This window comes from Camelus ferus, chromosome 24, assembly GCF_009834535.1.
Source record: "Camelus ferus isolate YT-003-E chromosome 24, BCGSAC_Cfer_1.0, whole genome shotgun sequence".
Taxonomy (NCBI): domain Eukaryota; kingdom Metazoa; phylum Chordata; class Mammalia; order Artiodactyla; family Camelidae; genus Camelus; species Camelus ferus.
In genome coordinates this window covers 17,774,183-17,798,598 of record NC_045719.1, presented here as the reverse complement: position 1 = coordinate 17,798,598, position 24,416 = coordinate 17,774,183, and the positions used below count along the sequence as shown (strand labels likewise).

Below are 24,416 nucleotides of genomic sequence, written 5' to 3'. Positions count from 1 at the left end.
AAATTTTAATTATCAAGGAGGCTTCTTTTAAACCAAGGAGTTCAGGTAACCAGAGGTGCTGCAAATACATCCTAGAGGCATCTTGTTCTTCCTAAGACAAAAGAAGTGCTTTTCAGAGACAAGAAGAGGTGGGGAGTAGCTGGTCAGAACACAGGATGGGTCCCAACAGCCAGAATGACCATAAGCACTGAAACAAGGGTCATGGCTGAAAGGAAAAGCAAGGGAACAAACTGTGACAGCAAAGTCATCAAAGAGAAAAGCATCACCCAGGGGAAGGAGTGAGGGGTGGTTGTGTGCAGCAGGTTACATGCTTATATGAGGTCAGGCTACAGATGTGGAAGATGTGACGGAGGCAGAGACAGGGACAGCAGCTATCCATGCCCATCCTTGACAGGCTGTCATTAATGTTGTAAAAAGCACCCTGGTCTGTAACATCCACAGCTCAGTCACCAAGTGCTGGCCAAGCCACCTCTGCCCTCTGGACCTCAGTTTCTCTACAGGTTGACTAGGCAGTTTCTCAGGCATCATCTGGCTGTACTATTCCACATCCAGGTGGGCCAGCCACCGGACAGGACGCTGAACTAGGCAGCATGTTCACAGAGGTGAACATGCCCCTGGGGGCCAGTGGAAAGGGGCCAAAGAAAAGTCTCTTCCAGCCCAAAGACTCCAGTACTAGGCTCACTAGCCATTGCAGTCACATGGTCACTCACCACAGGGACCTCAGGGAGAACAAGACTCAGAACACAAGTCCCAAATAACTGATCTGAATGCAAGATGCCTGGGTTCAGTCACAAAAGTCCAGGTTTCCAAAAGGGCAGAAGCTATGCAATGAAGTCAACTTTTTCAGCACCCAAAACCTTCGTATGACAAATCAGCCATGTTCTCTTGAATACCATGAGAAGTCTAGCTAACAAAGAGAGCCAGTGGCATTCAGCTGAGCTTTGCATATGGTCCAGGCTTTGCATAAACTGAGCCCATGAGACCACTTGGCACCTAGGGCCTTCTACAATTGCCCTTTGCATCTCTTAGCTGTGCCCTTTGCACAGGAAAGATGAAAGTACGCAACAGAAAGGCAGACTTCATTCCTGGGAAACAGGGCTCTGATCAGGAACCCAGAGCACTTTACTCCCAAGAAAGCATCTCAAATGCCCAGGATGGAGCCCATTCCTCCAGGTTTCCATTATATAACATGGCAGCCTGAACAGCACAAGCCAAGAACACCGAGGTTCCATCTAACTGCCCACATGTGCATGGACACGGCTTTGGTTATGATCACGTTCATCTTTTGTGGATCTTTCCTTCTGTTTCTCAAGCCTTTGATTCTGAGATTTCTCTGCTTTATCCCTGTTGCACAGATTTAGTTCCCCCTGAGATTCTCTGAACTACAGTTACTGGTTGACTCCTTTATTGAAAAGCCCAGCAAGGACCTCACTCTTTATGAGCTGCCTGCTCAGAGTGGGACTCGGAGGATGTGGTGCAAATCAGAGCATCTGGTCCATAAGGAAGACCACACCCAGTTGGGGAGAAGGCCAAGAGGACAAATGGTTACGAATATTCTGTGAGGTGGGAAGGCCATGTCCCCAGGGGGCTTCAGGGAGGGCCCCCGGAAGGGTGTCAGGGAAAGGTGTCACAAAGGGTAAAGAGAAACCTGCAGTAAAGCAGGAGGAGGGAGGAGGATCAGCATGCACAGAGGTCAAGTACACGGTAGGTGCAGACACTTCCATGCGGCTCAGCCTTATGTACCTCCCAGCACAGGGCCAGAGTGCAAGCCGTCTTAACTCTTTGATGATACAAATATTTATCTTCTCAATTCCACGGCCATGAGCCAAACAAGTAAACAAGCCTCATGGCTGGCCTATGTGCTGTGCCCTAAAGTTGCTCATAAAGGTGCCTTTCAGGAGACACCACTACACACAGACGATGGAAGACCCAGAGGCTAACAGAGACAGCGGGCTCGGACGCTCCCGTAGGCCCACCACCCTTGCTGTCAGCAGCACTGGGAGAAACAGCCCCAAACCACTGCCCTCTGCAGCGACCCGCAGCCAGCAAGTCTGCAAAGACAAAGGGCGAAGAAGCACTAGTTACTGTTCAAGGAGTCCTTCAGGTTACGAGACAGCTGGCACCGCCCCCATCTCTCCAGATCTGGCAGATGAGAGGAACACTCACAGGTTGGTACTTGCAGTACCATCTAAAGGAATCCCTTTCTATGAGAAATTATACTCATTTCTCAGTGCATAACTACTCAGAGAATCTACTTCAGGCCAGATGTTTCAGATGACAACAATATGCCTCTGCCTTTTGGCTTCAGGAGTCCAACAGCAACCACCTTGCTCACCACCACCCGGGTGGGCACAGCTCTCCCGGGGAACAGCCGGAAAGGTCTCAGGTGGGTTATGCCCCCAGGAGCCCTCCGCCGGTACCCAAAGGGCAGTCAACCACTGTGTCCATCCTCAGTGCCAAGATGTCCAGATGCAGCCTCCCCAGAATATCCACCTGCCCAGGCAAGTGGCGAGCAGATCTTGCTTCCTAGTAGGTCTGGAAGGTTCCTATCTCAGCTACAATTCGAAAGAAGGCCAGCCATTCTTTCGTTCCAAGCACTATTCACAGTAGGACTTCAGCTGCTATCAGACGGATTTTGTAATCCACGTGGAATTTAGAAACAAAACCGTAAAATTCCGTATCTTCTTTATTTTCAAGCCTGATAATGCCTAGAAAGCTTTGTGCTGTGCTTTGCCTCCGTGAGAACGATTCAAGTACCGCACTGCATGTTTTATGAAATTCCCACGAAACATGAGACATCAAGCTGACTCTTTTAAAAAAAAGAAAAGCTGAATTCTAAAAAGCAAACATCTTGAGCGAGCAAAGAATAACCGAAAGACGGTTTCCTGTGTCTTTGAAATGGATGCTATAAGACTGAAGTACTTAAAATTTATCAACCACCTTCAGAAACATAATGCTGATGCAAGCAAAGTGGAGAGGAAAGGAAAAACAGGATTTCAGGATTTGCATCCAAAATCTAACTTAATACAGTGTTTTTGTGTCTCTCCATCCTTACTTGGTGGCTCCTATCCTCAGGCCACTGCCAAGTTGTGGTGAGGGGCCTCAGCTGGAGCCCTCCCCCTCCCCCTTCTCTGCACAGGGCACGTGCTGGATGCATGAACACGTGAAGGAGTGCACAACGGGGATGCAGAGAAAGATGAGCAGAAACCACCTCTGGAAGACCTGCCCCAGAGCCCTTGAGCCCCGTTCCCCATCTCTAATTCACAGGTAAGATGACCCACGTGATTGCTTACCAACTTCCTTTTTTCCCTAAAACTCAGCCCCATCTTTTGCAGACCCCCATGTTCTCTCCTGACGCTGGCACACTGAATTTTCTTCTGGAAAATTCCTTTTAGCTGCCTATTTGTTTGCAACAGAGAGCCCTCTAATTGCACGAGCATGGACATCACCAACAGTCATCGTCACCCAAGGAGCAACCAGCACCCAAGCGAGGGGTCTCAGGCGAACTCAGCTGAAATGGTTGGCAGGCATGTGACTGCCTCTAAAGCCCAAGAAAATAAAAAGCCACTGTCCTCATGAAGCCTTCCCCTAACCACCCTCCCCCCCGACCAAGACCTCTGCCTCTTGCGAGGTCACACAGGATTCCACACCCGTCTCAGCCCATCCAGGTGGCTTTGCATGGCGATTGCATGTACGTCGCTGTACTGGCTTCCTCTTGCTCTTGCTATGTGACAAGTTACCACAGATGCAGCAGCTTAAAACCACAGCTATTTGTTATCTCACAACTTCGTGGAGCAGTGGTCCAGGCACAGCTTATCTGGGTCCTCTGCTAGGGGTCTCTCAAGGCCGCAGTTGAGGTGTCAGCTGGGGCTGCAGTCCCCTCGGAGGCTTGAGATCCCCTTCCAAGCTTATGTGGTCGCTGGCAGCATTTCCTCCTTTGCAGCTGTAGAGCTTCTGGCAGCTTGCTCCTCCAAGGTCAGCAGAAGAAAGCGGCTCTGACTTTGAGACCCCCTTTTAAGGGGTTCCTGTGTTTGCGCCTGTCCCACCCAGAATGATCTCCCTTTGAACTGCTTCAAATTCAACTGACTTGGGACCTTAACTGCACCTGTAAAGTCCTTTCACCTTTGCCAGATAGTGTGAATCATCACAGCTCTGTGCTGTCCCCAAGGCCATCATTGTCACAGGTCTGGCCCGCACTCAAGGGGAGAGGATTGTACAGGGCGTACACCAGGAGGAAGGAATCTTTGGGGCCATCTTAGAACTCAGCCTGCCACAGTACGCATGTCACTTTCCCAACTAAATTGGAGGTTCCTCTCCTCAGCACCTTATTCTTGGACTTAACAAAAATTACTTAGCTTGTACTGTTCGCTGCTTCTCTACACTCAGTCCCCAAAGTGACTGACTCCTGGAAGGCAATCAGGCCACAGGCACTGATGAATGAACGAACCCCCACCCCACCAACCCAGCTTTATTTATTGAGGCCTCCGATCACAGAAGAACTAGGGCCACAGACTGACAAAAGGCAATGAAATCTCAAGTTAGGGGGAGGTCAAACTTTTTGCAAGCCTCCAATTGAGACCTGGAGGATTTGGAACAGACAAGAAGAGGATCTGGAAAGAAGGGCGTGGGGTAGCCAGCTGCACATAGAGATAGAAACCATTGGCACTAGGGTGGTGGTGCGGAAAGACACCAAGGAAGTCAAGAAGCAGCCAAGGGAGGCGGCCCTGTCTGTGGGCCTCTCCTCATGGCCCCCAATCTGCTTCTCCAGTCCTGCCTTGTCTGACCCATGAGTCCAACCCCACGGTGTTTCTGTGAGCCCTCCTGGCTTCTGGTCTGCAGGCTCTGGAGAAAGAGCAAACCCATCCATGTCCACGGTGCTCCTGACCTCACCACGTGCAGATGAATTCCTGCATATACACCAGCACTCACCCTGCTAATCCTTCAGAATCTTGCAGATCATTATGCATGCTAGCCCCTAAGTGACTAAGGGCGGTTCACCTTCCTTTTCAATGACTTGGCTGGACATTATGCCATGTAACCAGATGGCCTTCTTGGACAAAAGGACAATATGAGTTTGGTGGTACCTGGGGATCCTACAACAGCTGATACAGGACACACAGACGAGGGAGAGTCAAACGGCTCTGCTTCCATCCCTTCTGCTTTTTATAATTTACTTAGATTTACAGAATCTCAGGGCTGGAAGGGGTATTAGAGTTCACACAGTAGGACCCTACCCCAATCATAGCAGCCCTAAAAGGCCACCACCCCAGGCTCTGTTGGAACATTCCCAGTGCAGAGTAGTGTGTTCTGTGGTTGGAAAACGAATTATCGCACACACCTGTCTGAAATCAACCCAACATTCTGAAAATGCCAGATATTCCCCAGAATCAGCAAATGCCATATACAGCATTCCTCCTCTCACTCGCCACCTCCCAGGCTGCTGACAGACATCACTAACCAGTCATGGCACTCTTTCCTGCTGATGCTGGATGTGGCTTCAGAATCCTCAACAGAATGCTCCAGAAAGTCACCCCTGATCAGTTTACACTGGCAAGAGAAATAAACTAATTTTCCAACTCTTTTCTTGGAGCTCGTCTTCAGTCAGAAACCACTTTCCTGCGACTCCCAATCTGCCTTTAAAAGCAACAGTTTTATCCCTTCCTCCAAAATCCACCCCTTACTTATCTAACGACATCTCAGCTTCTTTCCTACTTAAATCCTGGCGGGCTCAAGCCCAGCTCCAAGGACAGGGGTCCCTGGGAGACAAAGGAGTAGGGCTCTAATCCTGGGACGATCTGGGTGCCCTGGAAGTGTTTCAGGGAACCCGGCGGCCAAGCAGGCATGGGAGGCAGAGACGAGTGTGTGCAGCGGGGGGCCACGGAGCACAGTTCTGCCTGCGGGAACTGACCCCAGAAAGGAGTCAGGCCAACCCAGAGCAGGAGTGGCTTTTGGCAGAGTCCAGCTTTAGGGAGCTGGGGAAAGAAGAGGCAGGGGAAGGGAAGCGAGGAATAATGCGGTTGACGTAATAAGGCTACCAAGAACCAACCAAATGAAAACTCTCCGAATTGCACTTTACCGTTCATTATGTGACGCTGCCCTGCCGTTATTCCGTATTTTCAGGTCACGCACACCAGTTCTCGGTCATGAAGTCTGCGCTTACTACTCAGTCACTCATAAAACACTGAACAAGACCAAGACAGAGCTCCAGGTCATGGCTCTGGGGACTCCTCATTCATTCATTCATTCACTTTTTTTCCCATCAAATATCTCCTGAATATCTGCATGACACCAAAGAGCAGGCTGGAGCTGGGGCCACAAAGGCTGCGAGCTCCTGGCACCAAGGAACCCACAGCACACCTGTTCTGGTGACACTGGAGTCACTTCCTGAGGTACAAAACCAGTTATAAAGTATAACCCATTTTCGCATGTGTTTTATCTGCAGAAATCATGACAAATTCAAAATCAAGATATATACTATCTTGATCTCCTGATCTAGTAAGCGTATCAAAAAGAAAAACGCAATTGTTTGGCATTTTTTTCCCTAAGGACCAAAACCAAATCAGCCTGTGTAACCGTGCTTCCGAAACAAGCCCTGGTGAGCTAGAGCTTAGGGTGAGCGAGCCCAGGCGCTTTGGGATTCTTAGTCCAAACCAGCAGCTTCCTTGAGAGCTGGGGGTTCTCTTCCCCGCAGGCGATCTATCATTCATCTGTTCTCTCCCTCTGCCAATTTTTACTGAGCTCCTAAAATGTGCCTGGCATCGAGGATGGAAACTGACATGAAGGCAGCCAAGTATGGTGCAGGGAGTTAGCCCAGGGTCTCTGGCCCATAGTCCACGCTCAACAAACACTTATCACCAATGAGGTAAGTGTCAAGACCAGGGTGTGCAAGGGAGCCAAAATATCAGGGGGGTAAGGGAAGGTCTGCTGCAGAACAGTGTCTCTGACCTCATCCTGAGGACAAGCAGGAAGCAAGGGATAAAGCGTGACCCAGGGGAGGAGGGGTGATGCTGAGGCCAGGGAGAGGCCTGCAACAGGGTGAACAGGTCCACTAGGGCAGGACCGAGGTGGGCGCTACCCATGCAGGAGGCCCAGGACTTCATCTGAGTGTGAGACAAGCCATTGAGCCATGTCCGCCAAGGCCTGAGGAGTCCAGCTGGGCACTGCAGAAGGTCAGCCAGGCAGCAGGGTGCAAAATGGACCATGGGAGGCAGGGGTCAAAGCAGAGACAGGAGTTAGGAGGCTGGGGAAGCAGATCAGGACAGAATGATGGCCTGACCTCAGAAACTAAAACAGGAAATGAAAAGAGAAAGGGAGTGAAGGGTAGGAAAGCCCAATATGGTAGCTGATGATTAGAGAGAGTGAGACAGAGGGTCTAGGAGGCCCCCAAGGAGCTGACCTGAACGTGATGGGAGACTGTGCTCTTCACTGTTTGGGACGAACGGAGCCGTGGGGGTGCTGACCGGGGGGTGAGGATGTCAGGTTGGGGTTTGGACATGGTGCACTGGGGACACCCAGGACAGCCAGCTCCGCAGCTCTGAAGCACTGCAGAGTGACCTAGGCTGGGGACCCTGTGCACGTCACTAGCAGGGGAAGCCATGGTGGCAGCATCCTGCAGGAGGCTGGCCCAATCTACCAAAAGCCCTCAGAACAGTCTCTGAACCCAGCAACTGACATTTCCCCAGTAAACTCCAGCCAGAAAAATCATTTTAAGCCACGTTTGGGGCTACTTTTAAAATTTGCTTAAGAGAGCCTGTTCGATCGTAAGCCTGGATTTCTAAGCAGAAACCCTATAAAAGAAGACAACGTGTGAGATAGAAAGTAACGATCATGATTCAAGATCCACCTCGTCAGCAGGGCCTCTGGAAAAGTCCCCTGAACAAGGAGAGAGGGACAGAGTGAGGACATCTTCGGTATAAAGTGGAAAAATTCCTGATGAACACATAGCAATGAGCTTCAGTCGTGGAAAATTCCACACAGAGGAATGGCCAAATAACACTGTGCTTCTTTCTTCCTTCTCATCACAGATAGAAGGGAGGGCATGGGGGCTGCCAGTGGAGGTGAAAATTCTGGAGGAATCTCTCTGGCTGAGGCTGTGACAGGTCGAAGTGCTCAGAGGCACAGCTGCACAAAATAGCGAGGGGTTGGGTGTTTGGGATTTTTTTGTGCGTGTGTTTTGGGTTTGGGGGGATTATTTTTTTTGTCTGCAATCTGGCCTGAATTTCTGGAGGGCTGTGACTCTATGCGGAATGCAAGGTGAATTTTAAAGAAGCATCGGATCAGTCTAGAGCAGAGTCAAGTTTAAATTACGATAATTGTATTAAGTTAAACAACTCAACTGTACCATTTCTACAGTAAAAATGGTCACCTATTAGCAACGTCATACGATGTGGCCGAATGCTGCTGCAGGCTGGGGATAATGTTTGCCAGGTAGACCTGGCCGTGTACTGCTTTATAAAGACTACCCTGTGGAGTGTGTCTGTGACCACTTAATTCCTGCTTCGTTCAACAGAATTAATAATTGATTTTTAGTTCAGAAAAATTAAAACTTGGAAGAAAAGCCTGATTAGTTCAAAGGCAAAGTCACCAAGAGAAAAGCATTTTCTAATTACAGGGGAAAAGTACCCGGGAAGGGAGTGAAGAGGGAAACCAAAGTCATGTTTAGAGCTGGAAGTGCCCCCCTCTCAGAGTTAGACTCTGAAGGCTGAGTGTCGTACCTGCTGCCAAATGCAGGGAGGGGTCTCCAGGTCGCCAGTGTCGCTGGCCTTAGCTGCGGCCTCTCCCAGCCCCTTCCTCTCTCTCCTGAGAGCCCAGAGGGAAAACAAAGGGCACTCTGTCCCATCAAAGTTCAGGACCCGGCTCTGGCCTTCCCGGGCTCCGTCACCCCCACCCCCCGACCCATCGCCTTCCTGCACACAGTGTGACTGCCTGAGGGTTTGTCGGGACACGGACCACAAGCAATGATTCTGTGATTTCACACTTCCAGAAAGATGGCAGCGCAAGAGGCCTCCAAACCCCCTTCCTACCGATCGACCCCAGTGACCAATGAGAAGTGGGAAGAGGGCCCACGAGCCCCGAGACCAGGCATGGCCGACCACATGCCGTGGGCTTTGAGAAGGTGCCGGCCCGCGGGGGACGCTGGGCCCAGCCGCCGCCTCCCTCTCCTGGGAGACAGTCACGGACACAAGCCGGGCAAGGCCGCAGTCTCCCAGGGCCTGCACGGGCCATGGAGAAGGCCCGGTGAGCGCCCACGTCTGGCCCCTGTGCCTGGACGGGCTGGGAGAGGCAGGACACAGGGCAGCTCTTGGCTCTTCCCTAACCCAGTTTTTTAAGAGGGGTGCAGGCCTCATGCAGGGTGGGGGTTGGAGGGGTGGCAAGAGGGGCCCCAGATGGGACCCTCAGAGCACTCAGGGATGACCTTTCTGCCACCACATACCAGCAGCAAGAGTGACTCAGCCTCCCTCCCCAAGCAGGGCGGGCTGCGGCTTTCCCACCTTGACCAAACCCCTCGGCAGGTTTGTGGCTGGTCCCACCTGGAGGCCGTATCCCCAGCAGCGTGCCAAGGGGGTGAGCAGAAAGGTCAGGCCGAGGAGAGTGACACCAGGGCATAAAGAACATTAGACACCCAAAAAGCAGAGGTTTTGAAAACTACAGAAAAGAAGAAACAACAAATAAACAAAATGTGGAGCCCACATCCCAAGGCTGTGAGCGGCCCAGTTTTTCCAGACACCCCAGCCCACATGCCGCAGCCGGTGATGGCCCAGCACTGACAGACCAGGCCTCCAGCAGGCACGCTACTCACCCAAGTCCTCACAGGAAGAGGTTCCCACTCCTCTAAGTCCTCAAAGGGAGAGCTCCCCGCATGTGAACACAGAGGAAGGGGAGGCTGACTCTCCCTCGGGGAAGGGGTACCTCACCCACGAGCCTTCCTGTCTCAGCCAAGTGGTCGTCACAACTGGGGAACCCAGGCCCCAAGACACAGAATGGAAGCAAAACCCCACCAAAAAGGGCAAGGAAGGCCTTTCTTAGGTGACACTCCCAAACTAAGTTTACAAACCAAACAGGAAAGAGACTCGAGGGAACCCTCTCATCTTTTCATGTGGTAAGTATCCGACTCAACTCAAAAATGGATAAACAAATAAACAAAAAAATAACACAAAAACACCTGGGGGGAGATGCATCAAATTCTGTAACAAAAGCCAGGAGAACGGACATTGCACACAAGAGTGAGACGGAGAACGTGTCCCTGCAAAGGGTTTGTCCCGTAACACAAAGTGCATGCAAGGAATAGTTTTGAATTTTTAAATAAGGAGATCAATTCGTCCCCAGTTCGTCGACAAATTTAACACAATGAACAACCAAAATGTACAAACCATTTTATAAAAATGACTAAAAAAATTCGTCCGTAGGAATAAGTGTGTCCTGATCACCATAAACGAGCAGAAATGGAGAGCGCCGGAGGGAGCAGAGATTCACACATCCCCTCTGCAGGGCATTTATTCTACCAAAAACAAGACAAAAATGTACACACCTTCGATGCCAACGACTTTGTCCCCAGGATTTTCACCCGAGGTAATTCCCAGCAACTTCCCGAGGGGCGTATCCGTCTGCCTGGGCCGCTGTAACAGGTGCCACTTGCAACTGATGGTCACTTCTCACAGTTCTGGACACCGGAAGTCCAAGTTCAAAGTGTCTGCAGAGCTGGTTTCTCCTGAGGCCTCTCTGCTTGACTTGCAGATGGTCATTTTCATATCCTTTCCCCTCATACAGATCTGTGTCTTAATCTTTTCTTCTCATAAGGATACGAGTCATCCTGGCTCAGGGCCCAGTGACCTCACTGTAACCTAATTAGCTCTTTAAAGGCCCTCTCTTCAAATACAGTCATGTTCTGAGGTATTAGGGGGTTTGACTTCAACATATGAATTTGAAGGGGTGCATAATTCAGCACATAATGGGTGATTACTGCAGTCATATCATTGACTATTATTGATAATAAATGTCTACAATTCAGTCCTTTATTTAGACCTTTCCGTGAGCTCTTTAACTTCAGAACACTCCTTTAAAGAAGGTATTGCCCTCCCTTTTATAGGCAAGGGAGCAGCAATTTAAAGTAAATACTTGTGCCGAGTCTAGGAGATGTCACAAAGCCAGCGTGCAGGGTCCCCAGCTCCCTTCCGGGAGACATGTTTGCCAGCACATGTACAGGACACTTCATCTGTGTCACAGGCATGCGCAAAGCAAGCATGTACATGGCTGGGCAGAAAACGGTCTGTTTTGTGGGATTTTCAGTGATCTTTATGTTTTTGCTGTTTGTTGTCTGCTTTTCAGACAACTGTGTGTTCACAAGTTACATAATAAAACAATTAGAGCTATTTCTCTTTTAAGAAAAATATCTATATCGCTCAGGTTTTGTAGTTTCCTTGTCCACCTGCATCCCACCGGCCTGGATGCTCTGACGCTCTCATCTCTGAATGTTCAGTCTGGCTGCTAACTTGTGCTGGCCAGCGTGATTCCCCGCTGGGAACAGCCCGTCACACCAACTGAGCAAGAAGAGACATCGAGTGAAGGGCTCTGTCCTTGACACAGTTCTCAACTCCCCTTACCCTCCGATCGCAGGGCTGGTGACAGACACGACCAGGACACTTGAGCTGTGTGTCACCCACACAGCTGGCCACGTGGCTGCCATGACTGATCCCTAAGTCCTGACCGACACAGAAAGCATGCCCAGCAAGAGGTAAGAAAGAGGCAGCTTCTCCTGAGACCCAGTCAAGGAAGTGACTTTGGTTCTGGACGTTAAACAGCTCTCCCCTCTTCTGTTCTCATCTCCTCATCTTAGTACCACAGTTGGGCACCTCCCTCCCCTCCCCCATCTACAGTCTGAACCCAACCTCCGCTCTCCTTTGCTCTGAAACACAAAAACACAAACCTTAACGTTTTCCCGGGATGGAGGATGCTGGCTTAATTATCGTTTGATTACCATTTGATCATTTCATACCACTGCCTGGTTCCCAGTGATGCCGACAAAATAAATCTATCTGACCAGAAGTCCTGATCCTCATTAAGAGATTCCCTAAGGTGCGAGGCATTTCTCCCCCTATAGTTAAGTCACATTTGGCAAGGCGCTGAAATTCTCTGGTTCCAGTTTTTCCAAAGACAACCGAAGTTTGGATTTTTTTTTTTAATGTCACATCTCTCCAAGTTTTAAATGTTGACAACCATTAAAACATCTTTAAAAACACAGGAGCCAACTAAACACCTGCTGTTTTCTCTTAAAATGAAAGGGCTGAGCTGAAGGAGTTCTAAGATCTCATCCAGCTCTGATACTAAGATATTCTATGATTAATGGGTACTTTGCTTTAGGTGAAATGATCAAATCAAATTTCTCCATGTAAAACGAAGTAGTTAAGAGGCACCTTCCCTTGAGGTACAGCCAGAAAAGGCAGCTGGTCTCAATGATTCTACTGATCTCTTTCTCTTTCCTCCCCCAAAGCATATCACCTACATGCAGTTTCTAAACGTGTCAGATGTCTCTGATACAACATATAAAGTGGGCCACATGCAGCACCTCCCAGGGAGCTTCTCCAGGACAGAGCTGTGTCTCGGTTTCATCGGTGCATCCACAGGGCCTGACACGGCCCACAGTGAAGGCTCCATCTGTGCGTGGAAGGTGTAAGTTCCCAGGAATACAGCTCTCAAGGTCCCACTTCAACAAAAATAGTTGTAAGGTACAAAATTCCACAGGAGATTAGTATTAAACACTGGCTATCCGCACATTGCCCTCCCCATAAAAAAAAACCTTTAGGTTATTAGCTATAATCATCCAAAAATAGTAAGTCAGATAAATATTATTTCTACATGTTGTGCATTTAAGACCTCTTCCCAGCCGCTGGCTCATATTTTTGGACAGTGCTTGGTGACACCGTAACTCACAACCCGTCTTTCCCTCTCAGTAGATACATCCTAAACTCAAAGCAACAGATCCTGGGGCCTTAAAAACAGAGCTGTCAGAGGGCTGAACGCAATAATAAGGCGACATTTAGTGGTTCTAAAAGCAGATGTCGAAAGAACAGGGTTCTCCAAATGCTCTGGCTTCCGTGAGACCTGGGGGCCTCACACATGGTCAGAGAGAGGGGCTCCTGAGGAAACTCCACGAAGGCACTGCGACGGCTCACCCCCCTGGTGGTTTGTATGAAGGGTCTTTAAGCACCGTCCTGACCTAGTTTTGAGGCTCTGGTCAGAGGCACTCAGTCCTCTTTTCCAGCAGCTCTGGTCCACACCCCTAACCACCTGCCGTGTCAGCCCCCACACTTCAGGCCTAGCCGCCCAGGGCCCACCAACAGGATGCAAACCAGCCCCTCCTAACCCTGCTCACCCCGCCTTGTGTGCAAAGCACAGCAGAGGTCCCGGCCTGTGCCCTGTGCGCGCCTCTCCCGAGTGGCCCAGGGCGGGCACGCTGTCCTCCCCAGGGAATGGTGGGTACAAAACTGGAAAAGGCTTTCTGGTTTCTCCCTCTTGATCTGCGTCTGACCTCCCCATCCCTCACTCCTTGATGGCAAAGGTCTGGGGGCTGCTGACAGCTGATCACAACCTAAAAAAGCCTCCACGTCTTCAAGGTCAGGAAGGGGTGACTCAGCACACGGACCAGGGAAAATGATCGTTTCCTCGCATCAGACACAAACGTCTCAGCCTAAGAAATCTGTCAGGGACGTCCCTTAAAGGTGCACTTTCCCAGCACGGGCTTCAGTCAGATACGTCAACATGTGCGGACGCTGGCACACGGCGCCCCAGTTACCCCGAGTCTTCTGAGACTGAGCACAAGCCGGGCGGGCCCGGAAGGCCCTGGGCTGCGTGGAGAGCAGGACGGCTTGTAGTCACCTGAACGGGACTGAGCATCCGCTCGTGTCCCAGGTAACAGATGGCAGCCTCCTGGCCTCCAATAAGCAGACCCTAATGGAAAGTCAAAATCAGAAGGCGAGGCCTTGGTGCGGCAATGGGAACGCAGGCCCCTCACAGCTCAGGAAGCGCCACCTACGGTGCGGGTCTTACCTCAGAGGCATCTTCTGCAGAGACAGAAGCAGCAGGAGGTTAGGGCCTCCCCTGGCTGTGCTGGGGAGTTATGATTCTCAAGCATTTGGTAACTGCCTTTGGTAACTTCCTAGCACAGATCAGAACACTGCCAATTAATAAACCACTGCGAGCTGAATGACAGGCACACACGAGGGTGGAGAGTCTAGCTGAGGGATTCCATGTCAGAACCGTCTTTTCCAGCAAGTACAATTCACATGACCTTGTACAGCCACTGAGCTCACCCTGCCTTACCCCGCAAGCCCCTCCGCTGCACGGAGGCCCTCAGTCCCTCCAGCCGGGCCCCCAGGGCGCTGCTGACCAGAGGGCTCTCCCAGCCAGGCTGCTTTTCCTTCCCAACCCCCGCTGAGTGGCAGGCACTAGCAACCCGAGGTACAAAGCCAGGCCTTTCTCTTTTGCTGCCTCCTCTTAAGAGTCCAGGAACCAAACACCCCCTCTGCCCACCTCCCTTACAGCTACAGGTGGTCCTACAACCCAGTTTTAACCCACAGGAGGTCTGTAGGGGGCTCCTGACAAGAATTAAACCTTCCTGATCAGAGGGAGCTGACCACAGCCGGCAGAGCCACTCTCCTCTCCCGAGCCTTGAGTGGACATGAATGCAAACATTTACATTGATAATTGCTCTGTAAAAATGCACATATACACTCTTAGGCAAGGGTCAGAAGAATAAAGATAAACCTGTAGATGGTTATTAGTTCTACAGAGGTGTGTGGAGGTCCGTGCATTCATGCCAGCACCCCCTGGGGAAGACTTTTTTTTAAGTTAAAACGATGTCTACTTTAAACATAACAATAAATACTCTTAGTTTGGACCCACTATTCAGAATTTGGCAATTTCAGGTATATTTCCTTCCACGTGGTTCAACTTACGAGCATCCATAGTCTAAGTGACCCAGAAAGTAAACTAGAGGACTTGCTCCCACCCTTAATTCTGTGCTGTTCCCCATTCCAGGTGTTGGACCCATGAGGATGGAAATCTGAGGATGAGAATCAAAACTTGCACACGCCTCTGCAGACACAGAAGGACAGCGGCACTCAGAGGCCACACGGCAGGACAAAGTTCATGGTTGATTTGTCTACCCACACCATGCAAGTTTCCATATAAATGTTTTCATGATATTGAGGAGACAAACCATAAAATTCATCCATAAAGCATCTCTACTCTCATCCTGTAATGAGGATCCGCCCTGCCCAGGAAAAGACGCAAGGTGAACACAGGGAGGTGCCTCCCAGCCTCGCAAACACCAGGGAGCAGAGAAACTGAGGCTGAGGAAGCCCCTCTCACACACGTTTGGACAGAAATAATTAACACTGACTTGAAAATACATCCCTAAAGAAAATTTTTTTGAATGAGCCCAAAGTTTTCTCTTTTGCTCTTGCCTGTGTTGAAATGAGTCTCCAGGAGCAGGGAAAATGGGGAAGGATGCAGAGAGTTCGAGGTGCTGGGTCACAACTCAGAACATAAAGGAATCTTCTCAGGGTAAAACACAACAGGAAACCACGGGACTGCCTCCTTTCACCTGTCTCATTCAACTCTAACCATGGACATTTGATATTAAATCACACGTTTTGCATATTTTCCCTTCATCCAAGGGAAAGGCAAAGGGGGTATTTTTTTTTCCTTAGATGAACATGGGAGTTGTGGGGTTACGGCAAAGATGCAGGCAGGGTACAGAACCTGGATCAGCCTTGCTGTGCCCCAGTGCCTGGGCACGGCCCCTGCTTGACCACACACGAGAGGAAGTGATTTTTTCAGGCAAACGCTCAATCTCGTTGAGTCTCAAATGTTTCAACTGTAAGATGGAAATAATCTTGAACTATATTAAATGTTTCCTTGGGTGGGTCAAAACTGTTGACAACCGCTATGCCTGATGATCCAACCTAATAATTTTTGCCCTGCTTATTTACAGGTTTTTTTTACGGGAATAAATACAATTATTTCTGTGAATGTGCAGAAAAACACTGTAACTCTGCAAAGAGCATTAACTTTATGAACTGGAGTAGTAATCAGTGTTTCAGATGCCGCACATACAACACTTTACAAAAAAATGAAATTATGGAGGTAGCTCTCAGCATCCTTCTTTAAAATGCAGATTCTGGGCCCATCCACGACCTACCTAGTCAGAAACAGGACATGGTGAGGAACGTGCACATCTTACAGGAACTCCCGGGGATGATCCAAGTTGGAGACAGTATTTTTCCCAGGAAGTAAACTGACCTCTTTGGTTTGAGGTGGCTTTCTGCTGAAACGGAGGCATTACCCACGCCACTTGGTATGTCCCTTTCCCCATCAATTAAAGAGATTATAAAAAACCGAATGTGCAGAATGTGCTCTTTTTTAATAATTGGGAAGAGACTTCAGGTAAAGTCAAAAAAATGAACTCAGTCACTAGTTACTAGGAACTGATAAAACCCGACAAAGGTGTCATCCTTTGCTGCAAGACATCTTCATCACCTTACTCCGTAATCCACGTCTTTTAAAGAGCTCTCAGTGTTGGAGTTCCTGGAGGCGACCCACAACCTCCCCTGCAGCAGGGGCTGGCTGCCCCAGGCCCAGCGTAACTTACCCCTCAGAATGTAGTTCTGATAGTTCTGATCTGCCTCAGCTCCCACCTTGATCAAACACGTCAGGCCTTCAGCCACTACAAATTCATGCACCAAATCCTTGTCATCCTGGCAGGAAACGGGAAGAAAAAAAGAAAGAAGAGACTTCAAATACTGTCCCAGTCCATCCTCTACCCAGGCTGTGCTGTTAAAAGTACGAACAAGCCTTTGAAGCCAGACCGACCTCTGAAGATTGCTCTGCTCGATTCAAATGAAGCATCTTAACTGTTGCCAGAGGAATTTCACAACCAGTCTTCACGTTGTTGTTTGCCAAAGACCAATTATTGCCTTCTGGGCAATCTAATAAAGATAAAGCAAATGAACCCCCTGACTGTCAGGAATATTTATAGCGATCTGTTTTTCATTCTTTAGAAATCACCATGCTCCACTCGCCCGCCGGTCCCTGGGACCAGCCACATGAAGCTGGCTGGGTTTGAGCACAGGAAACACTGGGCTGCAGCGCAGACCATCGAGGGAAGGATTCAAAGCAATTCGCATGTTTCAAAAGACAGTCCCTAAGGATGGTTACCAGGGGCTTGCAAACGGTATCTGCGAAAGCAAGGGAGCAGTGTTTCCACATCCCAAGTCGTGCTGCTTGCAGGACAAGCAAGGAGGCAGAGCTCAGAACCAGCCACACTGCCCCTCAAAAGAGCCACTTTGGTCGGCCTGCAGACCTGATCAGAGCAGGCAGGACATGGAAGGAATCTCAGGGGCCGTCTAATCCAGTGGCTCTCAAAGAGAGGTCTCCAGACCCACAAGGCACATGAGCATCACCTGGAAACTTGTTAAAAAATGCAAAATACCCGGCCCCATCCTGACTTACTAGATAGGAAACTCCACTGTGAAGCCCAGCAATGCGTGCTTAGCAAGCCCTGCGGGGGATTCAGCAATGCTCAGTCTTCTCACCCCTGCCTCCCTCACATCAGGATCATCTGCGGAGCTTTGAAAAGGAACAGGAAGCAGGTCCCTACCCAGATGGATTTAATCAATTTGTGGGGTGGGGCCCAGGCTCTGCTATTAAATTCCCCCAGGAAATCCTAAAGGGCAACCAGCTCAAGAACCACTGATCTAATCCAACCTTCTCTTTGCAGATAAAGACTCCAGAGTGGCAAAACTTTGGCCAAGATGACCCAACTAGGTCCAGCCAGCCCCCAGCTCCAGTCACTTTCCGGCGGTACCAAGTTCGATGGAGCTCTCTGGGAGGGATATTTCCACTCCTGTTTCAGGAGACTGCCTCATTGGATTGTGCCTTGTCTCAAATGCAGCTAGGACACATTCATCTTCAATTATAACAACAGAGCAAAAATAAAAAAACCTCAGTGATGTAAATAGCAGAAAGCTTAATGGAATAATGAAAGGTTATTATTCTAGGAATGGTCAGCAAACCATGATTTCTCTCCAAAAAGAAAAACATAATTTACACGCACTGGCACAATTCTCTTGTCTCTACGTTGAAATTAGCTCCTCGTTTTGATTTTATGGCATTTTCCAATTATATGGATGGAGGACTTGAGTTCAGTGGGGGCAGCCAGGCAAAAGCTCCCTTTGAATCAAGAACACACTCTTGAGGTCCAGAGGGCACGGGGGGTGGTGGGGGGAGTGCGGCGGGGGGTGGTGGTGGGGAGTGCGGCGCGGGGTGGGGGGAGCGATGCTTGTGCCCTGAAGGTAATGAGAGACAGCTGTGCTAAGTCAGACTTCAAGATAATCATGGCTTAGGAAGCAAGAGAAAACGGGACAATATCATGAGCTTTTGGAAAATTACTTTACACTCATATGTATAAAGGAAATAAAAATAATTCTCCCTCCATCCATGTTCTTTTCCACCAGCATATGTGAAAAGCGAACATTTAGATGAGCTCATGTCTAGTCAGAAAGGTTTTCCAAGCATGTAACAAATGTTTATTACTTTAACTAAAACTAGATTCACACATGACTTCGTGGTGAAAAAGTACGAACAAGCTCTCAAGAAACCACTCAAGCTAATCACTAATATCAATATAGCAGAGAGTTGACTGCCTGGCCAAGGTCCTCGGAAAAAACACTGGACAGGGGAGACGGTGTTTACAAAAATAATTCAGCGCCCTAACTAAAATGTATGCACATATATAGATAAGGTGCTTAGGAAATAAAAACATACGGATAATAAATGTGGAGAATGTCTTCCGAATTGGCAACATATAAGATTTTGAACACATATCCTAAAATATACGGGCATTAATACATGATTTTTAAAACACTGGTTTCTGACTAGAACGAAATCAAAATTTTAACATTAACTGATAAGAGATTATCCTCGACTTCCAGAATTCTCCATAAAAGCCACAATTTAACCTGTGGTCATTTTTTTTTTTTTAATGCCTACTGGTCAATGAATATTCATCTCAATCCAAATGACCAATGGCTCTTTCTTTACACCCTTATCCTCTAGTTCCAAAAAGAACCTCCACGTCTAGAAAATGTAAGAGATGATGGAGATACAGACCTGGGGCTGTGGAGAAGGTGATCTAAGCCCCAGACCGCTTGTAGCCTGTGGAATCCACCCAAAGCATCCCTGCCCTGTGGTTTAGAGCTGTTCTGTGCACGGGTCTGTGGTCTTCCAAAGAGATGAAACTTCTGGTAGCAAACACCTTCTTCCTTGCCTACATAATGCCAACAAAGGCTGCTCTAAAATATCTGTTTGGTGAGTAATTGCTGGAAACCGCATCCTTCAGAATTCAGAGAGACAACACTACAGAACAAGCGTGGTGAGGGGATGAAAATGAGACCTGACACATGTTTAACTTTTTCACCATGGAAAACTTTAAACCTATACAAAAGAAGACAGAATAATTTCATGAACCCTAGGTACCAATCATCTCACATCAACCCTGTCTCCTCTATCATCTCAGTCTTGTCTGCTGCCGTATTAATTTGAAGCACGTCTCAAACACCACATCATTTAATCCATAAATATTCCAATATCTACCTCCAAAGTATAGGAACTCTTTTTAAAATTATGTGCTCACAATGAAAAATTAATACTTTCTCAATATTATCAAATGTCTAGTCAGTGACCAAAATTCCAACTGTCTCAAAAATAGATTTTTCTTCCACATTTTGAATTAGGATATAAGTAAGATCCACATATGGCAATTAGCTGATAGAACTTTTAATTGTCTTTTAATTCATCTCTATTCTTTTCCTTGAAATTTGTGCAAAGAAACGAGATCATTTGTCCTATAGAGTGGCCTATATTCTGGATTTTGTTGACTACATGCCTGTGGTGTAGTTCAACACGTGCCTTGGTCCTAGATCATTTATAAATTGGTTACTGCATGTAAGAGGCATGATCAGATCCAGGGTTGATTCTGTTGGCTTGACCACGTCCTCCACGGCAGTGTGAGTTTCCATGAGGAAGCAATGTAATTGGTTATATTTTATTTCCATCACGTCAGCAGGTCTTGATGCTTAATACCTAGATCGCTTAACTTATTCAGGGTTGCAAAATTCTGACATTCTAATGGATATTCTAATTCTATCACTCCCTCTTACTTCTTAGCTAGAGTATTTTTACAAGCAAAACTTCCCCTCCACAACGGCTTGATTATCCTAAAGTCCAAATAGGAAAAGGTAAGATAAGTGTATGATTCTAAAACTTCACCCATGTTTCAAAATAAAGAGCTGGTTCACCAGCATCTCCTTCCAGTGGCGACCAATCATTGTTACTCTTTAGCGTCATGATGACTCATCAATGCAGATCCATCGTAACTAACACCCTTGTTGGTGCTCACGTTGTCCATCTTTAGTCAGCCAGTGGGAGACCCTTCAACGTGCTCCTGACTTCCTTTGGCAAGAATCCTAGTCGTATTTGATAGCTTCCTTGCTATCGATAGGATACGATGTTCCAAGTTTATTTTACCCGTCTCCCATGCCAGACTTGGAATCAGCTATTTCTCCAAGGAGCGCTGGTTCCTTTCTGTACTTTAAGACCACAATCTCAGTGCTAGTGGTGCCTTTTGCTCGTGGCTTGATCATTGCTGCTAGTCCTGTTCAATAAACTTAGAGCTAGAAATATGCTTTTTTGGCAAGTTTGTTAAGATAATAAACACCATGGGTTCATTCTGATACTTCCGATTAAATTCAGGAACCCAGAGTTTTTGACTCAGTTGTTCTACCTTTCATCAGCTTCCTTCCATACACCAAGAATCCTAACCCTTAAGAACTCTCAGAATGACAAAATAAGAACACACACACACAACAGTATCAGAATAGCAATACCAACACCACTACCAGCAATAGGATTGTTTTAAACAGTGGATCTTCGTGTGTGTGTGGTTCTTTTTGTTCTCAGAGTATATCCTCCCCAGGGCGCACCAATTGCAGTGTTTTAAAAGTCACTTGGAATCGCTCTTCTTTGTGTGGTTCTGCCACCAACTGGATACTCGATGAGGTGAACACAGGTTTTGAAAGAAGGCGAAGCTGAACAACAGGAACAGCAGGTGGGCTGAGGGACTACACAAGTGAGTTAGGGTGAGGAGCGGTGGGAGTCAGGGCCCAGCCCTACTGCCATCGGGGATGTGAGTTCGAGAGGAGGACATCGTGGAGGGTGAAGAAGTTTGGCTCAGCTAAGAAGCAGGGAGACACAGAGCGATACATGGGAAGTGAAACTCTGGGACTAGTAACTAGCGAAGTATTTACTAAATTAAAGTCAGGAAAGATTGAAGACCGACATTTGCTAGAGGAGTATGCAGTTCGCCCAGTCTGTTCATCTACTGCTTAAGCAGATAGTCTGAGGCCCCAAAGACCCAGTGATGAAACCTAGGGAGCTCACAGGTGTCCGGACTCAGACAAGTACCCTGCAGTGTCCTAAGTTCTATCCCATAGATGAGCACAGAGAGCTTTAGAGGCATCTGGAGATCTCTTGACTGCAGTGAGGGCTCATTTAGGGAGAGCATCCCTGGCAGGAGATCCCAGGTGGGCAACTGAGAGACACGGAGAGTGGATCGGGGGTGGCAACACATCCTGGCAAAGAAGCAACAGGTCCAGGGGCAAAGGTGCAGAAGAGAAAGGGCACAGCTTGGCCCCAGAACCTAATCACGGGTGAGACTTTGGTGCAGCCAAGGATGGAGAGGTGGGCAGCAGAGGCCAGATCCAGAAGGACCTCAATGTTACATTGAGAGATTCAGATGTAACCCAGAAGGCTATGCAGAACCAGCAAGAGAAGGACCTTGTCAACCCCTCTGGTGAGAAGCTAATGCATGGATTGAGTTGGGGGGGACCAAAAGCAGGTGTTGCCCATGACGGCAGTGACAATTTTTCCAGAAGAAATGGCCCAAACCAAGGCAGACCCCAGACCCCAAGGCACTTCTGAGACGTGCAACATGAGGGTGCAATGGTGACTCAGGTTCACACCTGTAGCTGTCGGAAGACGAGAAAGAAGGACTCATCTCTAGAAATGTCAATGAGAAGGGCTCTGCCCTGGGAAAAGGATGAGGGCATGGGTGAACATGCTTAAAAATGGGACAAGAACGTGCAGGTGGGATGGATTGTTGGCCTGACTTTCTGCCAACCCCCTCAGACAGGAAAACACCCAGGAAAGGAATTGCCCCTGGCTACAACTATCACCGACAAGGAAAGTCTTAAGAATGTGAAGGAGATGGGAACTGAAGAGAAACGGTATACACGCTAGAGTCTAAAATCATAATAGAAAGAATGATGCATCTACACAGACATGAGCTCAGTGCAAATCCATCTTCTCCATGGAGTCGCGTCCCGCCTCTCCTGACCCTGCCCAGGCATGGCGAGCTCACCCTCCGCCCCAAACTCTTTCTTTTGCAGTCTCTTGTGGGTAACGGTCTTGGAATCTGTCTGCACACATGCCCTCACCCTCTGCACTAAGCTTGTGACTCTCGCAGGGGAGAAGCAGAGGGAAGGCTTAGGAGAGGAGACAGAACCCGACAGGGATGGGCGTGCACGGGCACACGGGGGCGCGTCCCTGCCGCGCGGTCCATGACAGCAGAACCCTGGAAATGAACCCAGCTGTCCGCCAACAGAAGAATGAACAAGGCAACTTGTGGTTTCTTCATACAATGGGATCTTCACTCAGAGCTACCTCGGTCGCGTCCAGACCTACCCTGCTCTCACTAAGGAAGCAGGATACACAGAGCATGATGACGTGCATGCAAAGTAAATAGAGAGGAACATTGCATGCGGTTGGTGAATATTCACCACGAGTATGGAAACGGGCATTTGCATGATAAACACGACACAGGACGCTGAGGGGGCCCAGGGTGGGGTGTGAAGAGGGTGCTTAGTATTGAAGAGGAGAACACAAGACTTCAATTGTATCTGTAGCAGATATTTTTTTAAATCTTTAGTCAATATGGGAAAATACTGTGATTTGATAGTTTCCTTTACTTCTCATTTTGCTTGAAATATTCCATATGGTAAAAACACATAACTGATATTTTGGCCAAATTTACATTGTACCCTGAAGAGACTTTCCATTTTTGTAATCAGCAAAAGGTAGAAACTTGTCTGCATCTAATCTGAGAAGCCATGCAAAAACAAGACCTGAGAGAATTTTTTTCTTTTTTACCTGAAATATCTGCTTCAGGGAGAAAAGCGCCCTTCTTAAATCTCGTCCACTGGAGTTGTACAGTTTTTCTGAAAGAAAGAATACAACATAGAAAATTAATCAAACTGATGCAACAGATGATAAAAACACAGAGAGGATGCTTTTATTCTAGAGTTCCACAACAATGCTAGAATTTCCACTGTTAAAGTACGCAAAACAAATTCATTTAGGATACAGACCTCACCCCCAACACGGTAAAGAATCGTCCGGGCTGTTACAGGAGGCGGGAGGAGGGGAGGTGTGAGTCGTGGGAAAGGTGCCCAGGTCTGAACCCTCAGCCCTCGCCCTCCCTCTCTCCGGTCCAGCTGTTCCTAGACTATTGTACTCGATCGCCAACTATATCCAGAAAATTAACGCAGCCAAGACGGAAGTGGTCCTTCTGCCTCTCTCCTTCCCTACTCCCAGCCCTGGCACCACCATGCTTTCTGCAGTTGGGCTCAGACATCTTGAGTTGCCTCCTTTCCCTGGGATCTGAGGCTCACCTCGACAGACCCAGGAGCAGCATGGTGGCTCTAAGGGCTGACTGGCTCCTGTGGTGACGGCCCTTCCAGCAGGAGCCCCACCTTAGCTCTGCCTGCACCTGGGCTCTCACTCATGTGAGGTGGATTCAAGGAGGGGTCCTGGCCAGGAGCAAGGAAGATGGCAGAGCCCCGCTCTGATATGATGAAGTGGAATGCAAAATTATTTAAAATACTTAGAACAGTAGAGTTCAAAGCCATACCACGTTCATGGCCAGCAACCCTGAGCTTCAATGCCACCCCCAGTGGAAGGGGGTGGTAACTGCAGAGCCACATTCTCCCCTTGTGTGAGCAGCATGGACTTGAGTGGAAGGGTCTGGAACACACAGATCTAAGAGACGTAGCATAAGTCTAGTTATGAGAAGAGGCCCACTTTGTACCCTGGAGGCAAACAGGCTCCCATCTGAGAATGACTTAAAATGATGGAGAGGGGTGAGGCTCAGTATTTGAATAGCAGTAGCATCCTCAGAGGCCTCCCTATGGACATCTTGCCCTCTTCCCTTCCTCTCATCCGCTCTCCTGACCAAGGCCAGAAGCACTGGGCGAAAATGACCACCCAATGACATCACTGCGCCCATTTAAATCCTTCAGTGGCCG

At 48.6% G+C, this 24,416-nt stretch overlaps 1 protein-coding gene across 13 annotated transcripts in view; it reads right to left on the bottom strand.

Annotated features, from left to right (window-relative positions):
• FHOD3 (formin homology 2 domain containing 3) overlaps positions 1-24,416 on the bottom strand; it is a 411,926-nt gene that overhangs the window by 215,106 nt on the left and 172,404 nt on the right. For all 13 annotated transcript variants that reach the window (XM_032467256.1, XM_032467268.1, XM_032467258.1 and 10 more), the window contains exons 4-5: positions 23,263-23,330; positions 16,649-16,754 (exon numbers count right to left, since the gene is read on the bottom strand). In XM_032467256.1, the coding sequence (XP_032323147.1) occupies positions 16,649-16,754; positions 23,263-23,330 (174 nt within the window). The remainder of the gene's footprint in view (positions 1-16,648; positions 16,755-23,262; positions 23,331-24,416) is intronic.